The sequence below is a fragment of the Onychostruthus taczanowskii genome, unplaced genomic scaffold (assembly GCF_017590055.1).
Source record: "Onychostruthus taczanowskii isolate IOZ18803 unplaced genomic scaffold, ASM1759005v1 scaffold35, whole genome shotgun sequence".
NCBI classification, from domain to species: domain Eukaryota; kingdom Metazoa; phylum Chordata; class Aves; order Passeriformes; family Passeridae; genus Onychostruthus; species Onychostruthus taczanowskii.
The window spans coordinates 5,553,483-5,568,472 of NW_024500905.1; the positions used below are offsets into that span (position 1 = coordinate 5,553,483).

Genomic DNA, 14,990 nt, shown 5'->3' on the forward strand with positions numbered 1-14,990 from the left:
GCAAGGTTTGCTAAGAATATGATCCAAGCCACAAAACTGCAAATACAATATAGTCTGGCTATGAAATTGTACTCTACATTGAAGTAAAGTACATTTAAGTAGGAGAAATGTTGCAGTCTAAGCAAGACAACTACATTAGGACAATCTTTAAGGAAATTTAACTCACCGGTGCAAATAGTTGTATCTAGTGTGATTCCATTGTGTTGCAGGACAAACAGAATAAGAAGAATTAATACATACATAATGGTTACCTCTTTGATTACACTGAATCAGACGCTCATGCTTAGTGAACAGCAGTGTACACAGATAAAAAGAATTACTGAACACGTTCCATTTCTTTACAGCACGTGCAATTCAAAAATCTGCAGCTTGATGGAATTTTCTCCATTCAAAATTATGTCTCTGTGTTAAATTTAGTATCTCTTGTAGGACAAATTATTTTAGATTAATTCATGTACAAATTCAGACACATTTGTCTGGTGTCCAAGCCAGACCTTTCCTACATGAAGGAATATGAAGTATAAAAGCAAAGAAAAATGCAAAGGGAGTAAAAGAAGATAACAAAAGCATGTAAAAAAAAAAAACTTATTACGCAACATGCAGTTAAGTTTTTACAGATTGAATAAATGCATCTTGCTGGACAACCTATAGCTGAAGCTGAATTGGATTAACCAGCCAAGTGAAACAAGTGAGATTTCTAACTGATTACCTGATTATACTTTGCATTTGCAATGTGCTTTGTTTCCAACTGTCCATACTGTGGAGGCTTGCAGGAAAATTCTACAAAGGCCAGTAGTTGGTCAAAGATTGCAGGATACATTATCTGCATACCTTCTGAGCCCACACATATAGCCTTTATCAAAAGAAAATAAAGAATTTTAATATATATTTCTTGAGTTTTTGCTCTAACACCTGCATCTGTACAAGGAACTCTTACAGAAAACTCCCCTATACAAGAGTCATGCTGTATGAAAGATCGTGTATAGTTCCAAGAGTTTAAGGAAATTACATTTGGTTATTTTATTGAAGTAAATAAAGTTGCAAATACCTGGGCATATATAGTTCAGTACATGCAGCTACCTCATCCAATAAAAGACAAAGCAGAGTTTGTGAAGAAAAGTTGACTCATAAGTAAAATAAAGTCTTATATAAGCCTTGTATATAGATCTCAGCCACATCTTTAAGTTCTACTTCAATAAACATTTAAATCTGAGAAGTAAATGAGAGAAGGCTTCAAAAAGTAGTTAAAAGAGTGTCTTATATAGAGGAGTAGAAATGAGAATTATATGGTTTGGCATAGCTAAAACTCATAATCTTGTTTTAAAATGGAAAACATTTCAGGAACAGTGTACTTACACTACCAAAAAACCTCAACCCCCCCCTACACTACAGCAGTAAAAGACTAGAAGACGAGTTCTAATGAGAAATAAAAAGAACAAACCAAAGGGTGAAAAATGCGCTCAACACATGGAAGCCTGAAAAGAGATGCAAAGCTTCCTTCCATTCCCATGTTCTTGAGTTGCAATTTGTCCTTTGTTAGTAGAATCACAAGATAAAATGCATTTATGAAACTAGTCAGGGTTCAGTCTGAAAAATTTTAGGTTTTTTCATGCTATTCAAACTGCAAAGTTGTTCCATGACTTCAGAGAAAATCAGAACTGACCCAAGTCTTCCTGTATCAGCAAAGAACCTGATCCTACACGCAAACACAGAGAAATGTTTTGTTTCAAAGATTGCAAATATTTACATACTCTTCTTTAATGCTTCTACTGTGTACTCCTGCTTTAATGCTTTCTGAGTGTACTCCTGAGAGTATCAATTGATTTCAAGAGAGGAAGATGGTACTCTGGCCTAAAGCAAAACCATCTGACTCATGGCCTTTGCTTCACAGCAGCACTGGCTGGCTGCCTTGCCATGTGAACTGTACAGTGTTTATACAGCCAAGAGGAAAAATCACACAACTTCACAGAACTTACTGATGTCCAAAAATACTTTCATGTTTTTAGGGACTTCAGGGCTGTTGTGTTAGTAACATAACTATAGGTGGGATAGGAGGTTTGAGGTACCATCTTATGGAAGCCTGTTTTGCAAAGGCTTGTAACTGCCATGGTAACCCACTGAAAATGGGAGTGGGGAAGGGGACATGTCTCCCTTTCTCATTAGAGTTATTGCTTTTGTTATTGTTTAGACACCTTCAGCTAAAACATCTTGACAAGAACAAGACTATAATAATGTGCAGTTTTCCCTCATGTTAAGAACTTCGGTAACCCCTTCTTTGAAAAGCCCTAATGCCTGCTGCCTATGGAAACTAAGATCATCTGCATAAGAAGACTAAAATCCAGAAAAATTTCAGATAAATAAATGGACTGATCAAATGGGAAAAAACCAGGATTTGGGTTAGACTGACCTGCTGGAAAAGGGAGAATAAAAAAGTCAAGCCTGACTGGAAAAGGATGAAAATGTAGACATGACTGGTTTTAAAACTTCATGTTATTTAAACACCTATATACAAAACTGAGATTCAATACCAACTTCTATCCAAGGAAACTGAATTGAAATTTAAAAAACAATTCACTCCACAGCATTTCCATGGCAGAGGTGGTTGGAACTAGATGATCTTTAAGGCTCCTTCCAACACAAGCCTTTTTATGATGCTATTCTTATACCTCTGTTTTCAAAACACATGAATGAATATTTGTTAAAACCATCAGCTAAAGGAATGGCTGCAAGGTAATTATTCTACCTTGCTTGCATATGTTTGAGATTAATCAGCTCACACTAAGAAAAAGAGAGAAGACATTGAATTGCTGTTCATTTGGCAGCCACCAAGTGTTCCATGAGCTAAATGGGGTAGGATCCTGACAGCAGCAGCAGGGGATATATGGCCACACAGTTAAGCAAACTAGTCATAACATGAAAGCCCAAAGGGAAGGAAGTCAGGTCATGTGGATATTTTAATTCTGGCATTTCCCAAGTAAGTTTGTTTTATTGGTGTGGTGTTTTTTTTTAAAGTAGTGCTGAATATAAAAGCATTATTTAATTCATTATCAACTCTGCTTCTTTTGAATAAATAATTTTTGTGAATGAGCACTGAATTTTGCAAGGAGGTATTTTACAACTGCAAGAAAAAAGAAGCAAGCAGTACTATTTTTTTTTTTCGCTTCCAGACAAAGAGCACCCTCATCTGTTGTTTATAGATTTACTTGCATGAAGGGTGCTCTCTGAACATGAGTTCTATAGTAAGAATTTCTTAAGCAGAGATGCAGCATTTTCCTTAAATAACTGATTAATAAGAGGCAAGAATGTAGGTAATCTGCCAGAGAACCTTCTATATTTTATGCTTTGTGTAAACTGTAAGTTCTCATAATCCCTGTTCTTTCTAGACTGTTCATGGCAGCACCTGGACATCATACGGAACACTGTTTGTGGGACTGTTCCTCCATCTCCATGTACAGACCTTCAGTATCAACATCAACAGTACTTCAATATTAGATGGACATGTGAATGGCTACAAACACAGCACAACACTTAAGGCTCTTCTGCCATCAAGCAAAAGCACATTTCATAAAGATTACACCATTCCTTTCAATGCAGAGCATCTACTTTGCAGCAGGAATGGAGACCTGATTGTTAAAATACAACACACTGTGCAATTATAAATAATTTTTAAAATCATGTTTAAATCGCCCCATTATAGTTCTACAGAGTAGAAGCAGCACATACTGTGGTTTACCTTTCACACACTAGAAGTTGCATTATTACCTTTTGTAAAACATCTAAAGCTGTAAGCACTGCTTCCTGTAAACTTGTCAGAACTGCTTCAGTGTAAGATGGAAGGATGAAAGGGGAAGCATCTGAACTGATTGGAACTGAAACAGCACCGTGCAAAATGACACCCAGCTTTTGGAGATCATCCATGCTGAAACCAGTTTTGATGTGTTGGTAAAGAGCTGGGAATATTTGAATTAAAGCTGTAAGAAAAGGCTGGCTGGGAATGAAAGTCAATTTATCACAAGTAATGGGAGGTCTTGTACTTTCTGATCCAATCCTATACCAGCTGTTCCAGGCTGCCCACCAAAGATTCAAATCTTCAATTTCATCTGTTATTACAGGAGGTTCAGATCCATTATATCTTCCTATTCTTTCTCCTATGGAGTCAGTTCTCATGAATGATCTGCCCAGACTAGTGGCAGTAGCTGTCCCTACCACCAAAGGTACAGAAACATTGATGGCAGGTGGTGTCTCAGGCTTCTCAGAGTCTCGAACTGGAGAAACAATTTGTAGGATTTCCTGGAAGCTTTTCAGAGCAGCCAAGGAAACTTCGTTATTTTTGCTAAGTGCTGCTGACTGGATGTGATCAAGAAGAACATCCCAGGCTTGGGAAAAGTCTCCTATTGAAAAGAGAGAGAGGAGGGGAAAAAAATCAATTTGGAACTTGCTTCCTATTCCCATTTCCACCCACCCTCCCTCTCTAAAAGGCTGCTCATGTACTTTAGTTAGTCTAAAACACAGAAATTTCAAGAGATTAGGTGGCCACCTGAATGACTTTTATATCAGTTCAACCATAAGCTGAAAGAATGATACCTATACAATATACCTATGTTCATGCTAAATTTTCTAGCAAAAAATCACATACCACATCACATACCAATAAAATACATTTTATACATTCAGTATAGTAAACCAGATTTATTCTTAAACATACCAGATGCCTGTTGATTTCAATAAGAGTTAAGCCCACACAAGGAATTAAGGGTCAAATTAATGCAATTATTCATCCAATGCATTTATAAAGAATAGATTTTAAAATGCTTGGATAACTGTACTGTGGAAAGATTTCGAGGCATTTGAGTTTTTCATTACATTTAGCCTCAACCTTCCATTTTCTATATTACTAATTAAAGGGTTTGAATAATTAAAGTAGTTCTAATTTTTTTATTCAGTTTTAACTCAAGTTTAATATAGCCTAAATTCTACCACATTTCTGCAAATGACTGATACACTTATTAGCTGTTAATATGTTGATACCTGTATCACAAATGACCAAAATTAAATACAACACAACTTATAACCAGTTAATATACATTAATTGCATACTATAAGATGCTGAAGGTAGATTAATCTAAAAAGAACTTTTCTTTATGAGCTATACATTCTCTATTCCTTTTGCACTTCTTCCTTGTGGAAATTACCAAGCTATAGTAAAATATTAATACATACAGCTGAACAATGTAAATGTTCAATACTCCACTGACTTTACAGGTAAGTTCTCTTTATGTTCTCAGAGTACTGTTAAATTTGACACACTGATGCCACAGAAGAGTTCCAGGCAAGTGTTGCATTTCCTTAGGCAGATAAAAGGAAAAGCATGTTCTGACAAGAACGAAGAAAAGACAAAGTATTATTGTTATCAGTCTACTATAATTTAAAGCTATTTAGCACCCAGAACTGGGACTCAATTGTAACTACTGAGATTTAATCTCAAGTAGTGTGATACAGAAGAGAAATCTGTAGTTACAATTTTTGGCTCTATGAAGCATCAAATAACTCTGTAATTCTCGTAACATTTGAGGTGACACAACAAAAAAAAAATTTCTGAGCTAAGATTAAGCTTCTTGCCCGGTACATTAACTGAAAAGAACATACAAAAGCAGGAAGTTTATAATTGTGTCTTTTAATATCTATAAATTTTACCTAGAGGCTGCAGTAAGTATCTCCTAGTGTTAAATATCCTTGCAACTCCAGCCAATGTTAATACCCATGTCTCAGCCCACTGTTTCTCAGCTGTATCCCTTGAATGATGAATGAGAATGTTGCCTCCTCCTGATTCAATCTTCTCTTTGTCAGCTGTCGTAGAAGATTCTCGAACCCTATCCAACAGGTGAAATAAAACCTGTAATAGCCAGAAAAAAGAGGAAAAATGCAACTTTTCAAATAACATAGTTGCATTCATAGCAAACCAACAAAAACCAGTAATTCTTTCATTATCCTTTCCGTCAATATGTCACCCTGAACATTCCCTTGTTCTAAACAGTCTCCCCAGCAGTCAAGATTAACAATCAGTCAACTGATGGCTGCTTGAGAAGGGCTGGAAATAGGACACTCAAACCCACAAAGAAGAGTGTCAGCACCAAGAGAACACCAAAACCAATGGATCTCAGGCACTTCACAGGCACAACAGGCAGGCTCAAATATAGCCTAAAGTGTCCATAAAGCACAACAAACATGATTGTGACTTAGAACACAGCATCTGATAGATCCAAAACAGAATGCAAAGCAAGGCCCCATCTAATACCAGATCAGCCCAGTCACATGACCCTCAAACATCTCCCTTTTCACACAAAAGATAAGTCATTCTTGTAAGAAGGACACCATCTTTTTATCAAACTCCTGAGTAAAAAAAAAATTATTAGGATCTTAAAATGTATTTTAGAAGAGGCTTTAAAGGCCAGAGAAGACAAAGTGTAAAAAAACATTCCCAAAACCCAAAAGACTAGATTTCTGCCCCCTTATGTTATCTTTTAAGTCTTAATAAATTGTCTAAGTGATAGTGGTCAATGGATAATAAAATGCAAATGCTCTTTACAAAACCTTCAGAGGAAGCTTACACATCATACCTTCCATATTACTGTGTGCCACGTTGAATGTTGCAGTAAAGTTCCATGAGCACCAATAGTAGAAAACAGTGTCTGCCCAGCACTCTTTCTAACTGCAGGTCGGGGATCCACACACAGTTCTCCAAGTTTGGCATACAGGCATAACCAAAGACAGTCAAACGGCGATGCAGGATGGAAAGGTCTGTTCAGCAACACGCCCTTTTCTTCTGCCTGTTTCTGCAACATTGCTTCTTCTTTGTTTAGCTCCTTTTCAATTATTTCACCTCTTTGGAAAAAATAATCTGAAATATTCCACTACAAAATAAATAAGACATATGGTGTTGTACAATAAAAATAGGGTAATGCTTTAATGTTCATGGAATAAATTGTCTCTTATTTTCACAACGTATTTTGCAAAGTACATCAAGATATTAATTTCCCTACGCTGGTGAAATAAGATCAGCACATAAATATTGCAAGGTCCAAACATTACTCTTCTTTCTCAGCTTTTAGGTTTCTGTTATGAAGAATGAATTCATCATTTTAATACATTTTTTGTAAAAAAATGTATTAAAAATAAGATACTGATGAACATGCTTACAAAGCAATACTATTTCTTTCAGTAAGGCAGGAGTCATGGAGATTAAAGGTAAGATGTGTTCACTCAATTTACCTATGATTCCAAATGATAACATGGGAGTTCAGTTAGAACCCAAAAAGCTGTCCTGCGGTTTTCATTTGTATAACTGGCTACAGATAAGTTTTCATTAAAAAAAAAAAAGCAAAAGTGAAAGCCAGAAGCAGCATCACTGTAGGTTAATACAAAACTCACCAGCAAACCAATTGAAGTTAAGCTAATATTTAGCTCTTGATTGTGAAGTCCAAAGCTTCCTGCAACTTCAACAACTATCTGCAGACAAGTACATGGCATTGTAGGAAGGAAGTCGGTCACAACCAGCTGAAGACACTGGAATGCAGTCCGTATTAAGGACTCTCTTAAAAGAAACAAAATAAAAACAAAGCACACACACACACTCATTTCACATTTCTTCAAGAGCATGGAAATATTTTGAATACAATACCTCATGAGATAGCATTATTAAATACAAAAAGAAAAAAATGAAATGAATGCTTTTGAGAAGAAATTGCACCACTTTAAATGGGTTTTTGAGATATAATTTTAAGTTGAAACTTAAAATTCTGATGAACTAGCTTAGTCCATGTTAACTACCTAGTGGAGTTGGAAGTTCAGACTTTCCAGTGGTCCTTAGCTAATTTTACATAGTGAAGTCCATTTCTCTGTTCTAGAGTTCTAAGGCTTGTCAGTTCATATATGTTAGCCAGAACATTAGAAAAAAGCCACAATGGAGAAAAAAAAGAAAAAACAAAAAAAAACAAAAACAAAAACAAAACAAAAAAAAAAAAAAAACAAACAAAAAACAAAAAACAAACAAAAAAAAAAAAACCAAAAAAAAAAAACCAAAAAAAAAAAAAAAAAAAAAAAACCCAACAAACCAAGCTTAATTTAAAAATTATAATCTTCCAAAGAGCAAACTGTTCTGAGGAGTTTCTTGTATCAGCAGCTAGAATTACCTTAAGTATGCCAAAAGATGAGCAAAATTTGTTTTTATTTCTTAGGAAAGATGCACACTTATATAATCGTAGTCTTACTTGCTTCAGTACTACATTGTATCAGACAAAAAATTTTCAAAATATTTACCCTTAAATAAATCCTTAATAATTACTTTGCCTTCAGAATTAGATTCTAAATACAAACATAAAAATATAGTACAGAAAAGGTTTGCAAGGAGTTCTCAGAAGCAGCAAGGCCATTTACAACTAAAGTCTTGTTCAGTAAGAGACAAAATGAAGGAATAAAAAGGAGTGGTGGAGTGTAGGTAACAAAAATAGGGAAGCTGCATTTAAATTTCACTGCAGGGTTTTTTCAATGTTTAATGTACAACAGAAATAACTTCAAAGCTTTGTAATACAGAAACTTCGTGTCCTTCAGGATACACATCCTGGGAAGAAATTTCAGACTATAGACATGTCAGTTACCTATTCCAGAATTACAAATGATTTTTTTTTTATAATTAATCCAAAATCAAAATCAGACGTGGGTCATTTCCTCTGTATAGTAACATGATGTAGAAACCAGAGGAATACACAAGAAACTTCACATGGACAGTAATGGTATAACTAATAATTCTCTAATATGATGAATACTGCAGACAAACATCCATCCTACCATGTAAGATCAAAGTATTTATCATTACTATACTGATGGAGGATAGACTCACACAATACTTCCCCCATACTCATTAGAGGAGCCTATAAAGTGAAACAGACACAAAACTGATGCAGTTCCCCCTCCAGTACACAGTTTCAGAGGTATGTGACCTTCAAGGACTCTAAGAGAAAAGAGAAGGAGGCAGGGAATCTAAGTATAGTTCCACTACTCATTCTGAAGTACTGAGCTAATGCAAAAGTAACCTGACTTTCTAAACTTCAAATGCAAGGCTGCAAGAACAAGTTCAGAACAGTTTTTCCAAATCAATTTCCCACACTACTATGTGCTTGAAGAAAGGTTTTTAAGTCCCTCATGCTAGTACTAACAGCAATACAACTCTTCAAATTGTGGAGCTGTCCTTGGTGTTACAGGTGACCATGAAAAGGTAACTATAAGTAGAAGAAACTTAACCTCAGTGAGAAATCTTAAGATTGTGTAGGGCTTTATCTATGCTTAAAATAAACAGAGGTTTTCCACTGAAAAAGTCTTTGATGACAGGCTTCCTTTTGTTTGGCAGGATTCTACTGTACAATTCAGAAGTGCCCAAAACAAACCCAAACAGTGGTTATCAAAACAGCATTGTCTGTATTTATATTAATGCTTTTTATATTTATAAAAGCCTGGAAAGCAGTTCTCCAGGAAGGTAAATGGACTTCTATCCTGGAATCCAGGATGTTCACTGATCAGAGGGAAGACACTTGTGAATAAAGTCTTGTGGTCAGTAAGTTAATATTTAAAGTACAATAACAGCATCTGCATCTTGTATGCACAGCTGTAACTTAGGTGAGAAATTAAGTTCATTCTCAAGGAAAAGGAGGCCTACTTTATTTTTTCCTACTCTACTTTATATGATGTGGTCAAACAGTGCTACATAGTTGAAGTAGATTATTCCATATACTTTGCAGGCAGAGACCAAGATGTCACACAAGATGTTAGTAACATCCTGAGAAAACGGCCAGTGAAATATGGGTTTGAGATTTAATGGGAACCAAAGGCTGTCTTGAGAAGGAATTTGTGGTGGTTCTGATCCATCGCTAACAAGAGTGAAAATCAAAAGGCATGCAGGAACACATTGCACCAAGTGTGGAAACAACAACTACCAAGGAAGCTTAATTACAAAAAAGAGGATCCTCACAACCAAGAATGCAAAATCCTTGGGAATTTTGGTAGGTAATACTGACAGTGCAAACAATACTGGTCCAAGAGCAAAATCCTTCAAGCATTTAAAGGGGCTTTAGGTTTTATATGACCAGAAGACTAAAGCTAAGGCGAGGCAAAAGGAGAGATGTGCCAAGGAGAATTCTACTGACACTGGAGTTATAGGATGACCTATCCTGCTGCTAGTCTTGACTAGCACCTAAAAAGCAATAAATATGGTTTGAGTGTGTGTGGGTATAATGCTTGGTGCTTACAGCTGCAAAGGCAGATGTTCAATTCATTGCTCATTTCAAAAATCCTCATTGCAACTTCATCTCTCACTTTCCCTTGTGGGCAGAGAACAAGTCCACCTCTGCTGGCAACAGAGTCAATTGTGTAAGTCAAGGGATTCACCCACAGTCACTAAATAATCTTCCATCCTTCTGCTACCAGCAAGCATTTAGGTAGGAAGGCTTCAAGAAAAAGAGAGAGCTATCAGAAGAAAACACACACTAGAGACTACTAGAAGATTTAAGAAGAAAAGGAAGCAACAGATAAACTGAGCAAGAGCTGATTCACACAGAAGTACTGGCAAGCACCAGAGATGTGTCCACCAGATGGTCAAGATCAAATGCAATGGCACACTGAGTACTCCTCAGTGTATACTGCGTGCTGACTACAGGAGAAAGTAGAGTGGAATAATATTCTGGTCTTTTTGAAGATTAATTCAGTAAAATAAAGTGTGCTTTAAGAATAATTAAAAAGTGTATTTTTGTTGAGTAAAATTTTTCACAAGCAAAAAAGTACAATGAAACTATGATTATTGAAGTGGCTGTTGAAGTAAAAAAATACAAGCAGAATTTTTTCTACTGTTCTTATCTTGCATGAGTTTAAAATTTTATTTCCACCACTTACCCCTGATCACTCTGGATTGCCCCCATGACTCCAAGCACCAATGGCCAACCAGGTCCTAAGCTGTCACCCTGACTCTGTAAAATCTGTAGCACACACTCCAACTGCTTGATCCTGATATCAGGATGACTAATGTTTGACAGCTCCTTTAGTGGATTCAATAAAAGCAACTGCAGCCTCTAAAAGTAAACAGTAAAGCATATTAAGGATGCTAGCATTTAACTGATTCATAAGTATTTTTATGTATGAATGAAAACATACAGTACAAATTAAAGTTTCATTGAATTAACTCAGTAGCTCACTCATTAAATGCTCAAATTCAGACCATAAAGGGTCTTTGCAGAAAATCTACCTTCCTGGCTCCTGTTCTCCAGGTTCCTCAGGAAGCTATCAGATGCTATCAAAGTTGCATAAAAAGTGTCATGCAACTTTATGCTCACTCAGCAGGGCTACACTCAGCTTCCTCCTCAAGGGACCATGGAAAGAATATCCAATGAGTCTCAGTAAAAATATTAGACTGTTTTATTAATAATGGATTGAACAGCTGTAATTTAGAAGGTTAGGCAACACATTTTTACCTGCCACAGCATCACATATATACTACTAAATATTCTGGAATTGTTTTGCACTCATGGGGGTGACCCATAATTTGTTCTAAGAAATGGACATAATATGCAAGCATCACTCTTAGGTATTTGAAAAATGAAAGAGGATAGTTTATTAGAATGCATGTGGTTGTTCACAGTAGTTACATCTGAGTGTTACAGCTACAGACTTTATATACTCAACAGCAAAGTTGCTTTAAGAATGAAGGAGGAAAGCATTTGCTTTTACACTTTACCTGGTTTTGAGATAATGGAGGATCATGTCTGAATGTCAGTCCTGCTTTAATGAGAGAAGTTAAAGCTTCTGCTCCCCATTCTCTCATTCTGGAGTTGGGATGCTGACAGACCTGAAAACACACCAATGTTTTGTTTAAAGCCACCTTTATTTAACCAAGATATATAATACATTAAAAACTGGTATTTTAATTACATTAGAATGTACATACATTAGTATAAGAATAATACAATAAATCTCTAAATGGTAAAACTTGGCTTCAGAGTAAAAAAATAAATTTATCTTTTGGATAGACATACCTTCTGAATAAGGAAGCAATAGGAAGCAGTGAAAGACACAGAAGGAAACATAATGAAAATTACATATATAATTCAAGTAAGTCAATTTTCCAAAATGAATAAACTAACTGCTAATTCTCATAATGACTGATTAAAAAGCACCAAACAACCCTTCAATAAATCCCTAAGACTCTCAGGTTTAACTAATCCTAAAGCTACAAAATTGGAAGTTTCACACACTGCTTAACATAATCAAGTGAGGAACATGACAGTAGCCAACAAAGAGTCTTCTATACTCTCAAATGCAAAAAGTAACTACACATTAAAGACAAAATAAACACTCCATTATTTTAAAAACTTGACAAAACAACAGCGAGCATTTTTAAACTCAAGTTTCAAATGCATACATTAATTTCTCTTTGTCTCTGAAGTCTCTAAACCTAACAACTTTTCTAATTGCCTTTTTAGAATATAAAAATTAAAAACATTGTGCATATTCATTTCTTAGATAGCTAGTATGAACTGTGCTATACCTAATGCATTACCCTCACTCTAATATGGGAAGTGTACAGTTTCATTGACTGCTCCAAACTTACTCCCACCCACCCTTCCAGCCCGAGCTCTGATGGTGTGAGAACCCAGAGCCAAGTCCAAGGCAGCATCATAAAGAAGGCTTATGCCTTTTATTGTTGGATCATTCTCCTATCAACCACTAGCCAAACTGAAAAGGTGAACAACATAGAAGAGATGGCTTAACGTTTAAAAATGTGGACAAAAAATAGCCATTCTCCTGATTTAATTACATTTTAAAAACTTATAAAATAAAAAGAGAGAATTTTAAGTACTTCATGCTCTGATTCTGTCCAGATGACCAGTTACAGAACCAGGGAACAAGCTATTCCATCAGGTTGTGTTTAATTGAATCATACCTGATGTTTCCTCCTTCCTTATCATACCACAACAACTTAGGTTAGAAGGAAATAAGGCAGTACACTTTGAAAGAAAATGTATTTCCTACAAAAACTGTATTTCCTACAAAACAGTGACAGATTATCTGCACTGCATGGGTAACAGACTGAAACAGACTGCTTCCTAGGTGAAAACAGTCTCAAGATGTGGATGGTGAACCTTATTGCTTTGTAGGGCAAAAAATAAACAAGAGAAAGAGATGCCTGTGCTTTAAGTCTTTAAACCCAGAAGTATCTAATCTTTTTCTCCTAGATAAAACAATATATGGTTTCCATAAAAAGACATGGCCAATCCTTGATACTGGTTGAAACAATGCACTGGTGCTAAGGATATATCTGATACATTCAGAATTACGAGGAAGAAAAGTTTTCTCCTTTACCCAGTCTAAAACAAGCCCTGTTCTTACATTTTATTCTCCTTTATACTTGTGTGGAGAATTAAAACTACAGTTACATTCAATCACCTGGTTTTAATTTTCAATTCAAAATATAAGTTTTTTTTCCTTCATGAAGTATATTTTTCGCATTGAAGTTAAAATACTAAAAAAATTGCAACAGGATTATGACATGTTTATACTTGAACAGTATTCTCTTAAAGAAAGCATTCAGAAGTTAGCTTAAATATTAAAAAATAAACAAACAACTCTTTCTTAATAAATCTCCTGGCTTCAGTTCTAGGAAGATTCTGTCTCAGAATCATCCTAGATATTTGTACTGTATGAAACAGTAAATTTGCGCTACCTTAACTAGAACAAATATATGAACTATAATTATTTCATCTTTTTAAACACTGCTGTGTCAAAAACATATAAAGACTGACAGCACCATAAAGACAAAGTTACCTAGAGACATTAAAATATTGTAATTTAAATATAATAAATTCACTTTTAAATCCAAACCATCATGGATTCGAGTTGCAACAATAAAGTGCCTAAACCAAAATTTATAATTATAATTTAGAAATTTTTTTAAAAATTATACATTAAAAACATATTTCCACGAGATTTTCATTACTACAAACTAAATTCTAGTACAAGTGATAAAAGCCATTAGTTACCTCCAGAAGATGACCGGTCAGAGGTCTCCAAAGAATCTCAATCCTGCGCATGTTAACTAGTCCCGTTTCCAGTAATTTAGCAACAGCAAAAAGTGATGGTTCCTTAATAAAACGGAAGGCAGGTGCGATAAGCGGGAGCATTTTGCCCGGGGATAGTTTGCGAGCCGAGGCGCCGCTCGCTCCGCAGCCGCGGAGGCCGGGGGCTGCCGCGGCAAGCGCAGTGCGGCAGAGCGGCCACACGGGGGCAGCAGGCCGGCAGAAAGCAGGGCAATGACAGCCCTCGCCACAACCGGCTTTGGGACACGTTCACCGAGCAAAGCAGCCCCACTTGCAACCCTCCAAATTAAATTATATGTGAAAAATCTGGAATGTTTCATTTCATAGTACCCTAATTATTTATCTTTCATTTTCTTCATAAATTCTCTGCATATGATAAATTTCCCATTCATCAAATATATCTGCAAATATTTGTAAGAAGCTTCATTCAATTTTTGCCTTTTTTTTTTTACAGTCAACATATAGTCAAAATGACTTGCACTGAAATCATTATTTCTTCCCATTTCTGATTATTTTTAACTCTAATTTTCAACTGATTTTAAACACAAACTTTGCTTATTAAATTCATTCTCTGTTGCTGCAATAGGAGAATATATATTCAATCTTACCCAATCACAGGGTCTTCAACCTTTCTGGGCTAAAGGCTGTTTACTGAAGCTGACATGATTACTAACTGTGGTTTTCCCAAGTAAAATATGACTTATCAGGTTTTTAAATACCTAACTGTCAGGCTTTCTCTGAAGTACATTGTAAGAGAAAATTGAAATGAAAATGAGCATCTCACAGAACATACTGTGCTGCTCAGCATCTCTAACCTCTGAAATTACAAGGGCTTTTAGAAGTTTCATCCACCCA

The 14,990-nt window shown here is 35.7% G+C and overlaps 1 protein-coding gene across 4 annotated transcripts in view; it reads right to left on the bottom strand.

Moving 5' to 3' along the window:
- Positions 1-14,990, bottom strand: part of MON2 (MON2 homolog, regulator of endosome-to-Golgi trafficking) — a 65,587-nt gene that overhangs the window by 15,444 nt on the left and 35,153 nt on the right. For 3 of the 4 annotated variants that reach the window (XM_041411202.1, XM_041411205.1, XM_041411204.1), the window contains exons 20-28: positions 14,079-14,180; positions 11,777-11,887; positions 10,939-11,114; positions 7,429-7,591; positions 6,618-6,911; positions 5,695-5,893; positions 3,763-4,391; positions 710-853; positions 167-184 (exon numbers count right to left, since the gene is read on the bottom strand). In XM_041411202.1, coding sequence (XP_041267136.1) covers positions 167-184; positions 710-853; positions 3,763-4,391; positions 5,695-5,893; positions 6,618-6,911; positions 7,429-7,591; positions 10,939-11,114; positions 11,777-11,887; positions 14,079-14,180 — 1,836 coding nt within the window. The remainder of the gene's footprint in view (positions 1-166; positions 185-709; positions 854-3,762; positions 4,392-5,694; positions 5,894-6,617; positions 6,912-7,428; positions 7,592-10,938; positions 11,115-11,776; positions 11,888-14,078; positions 14,181-14,990) is intronic. The other variant, XM_041411203.1, reaches the window with a different exon arrangement.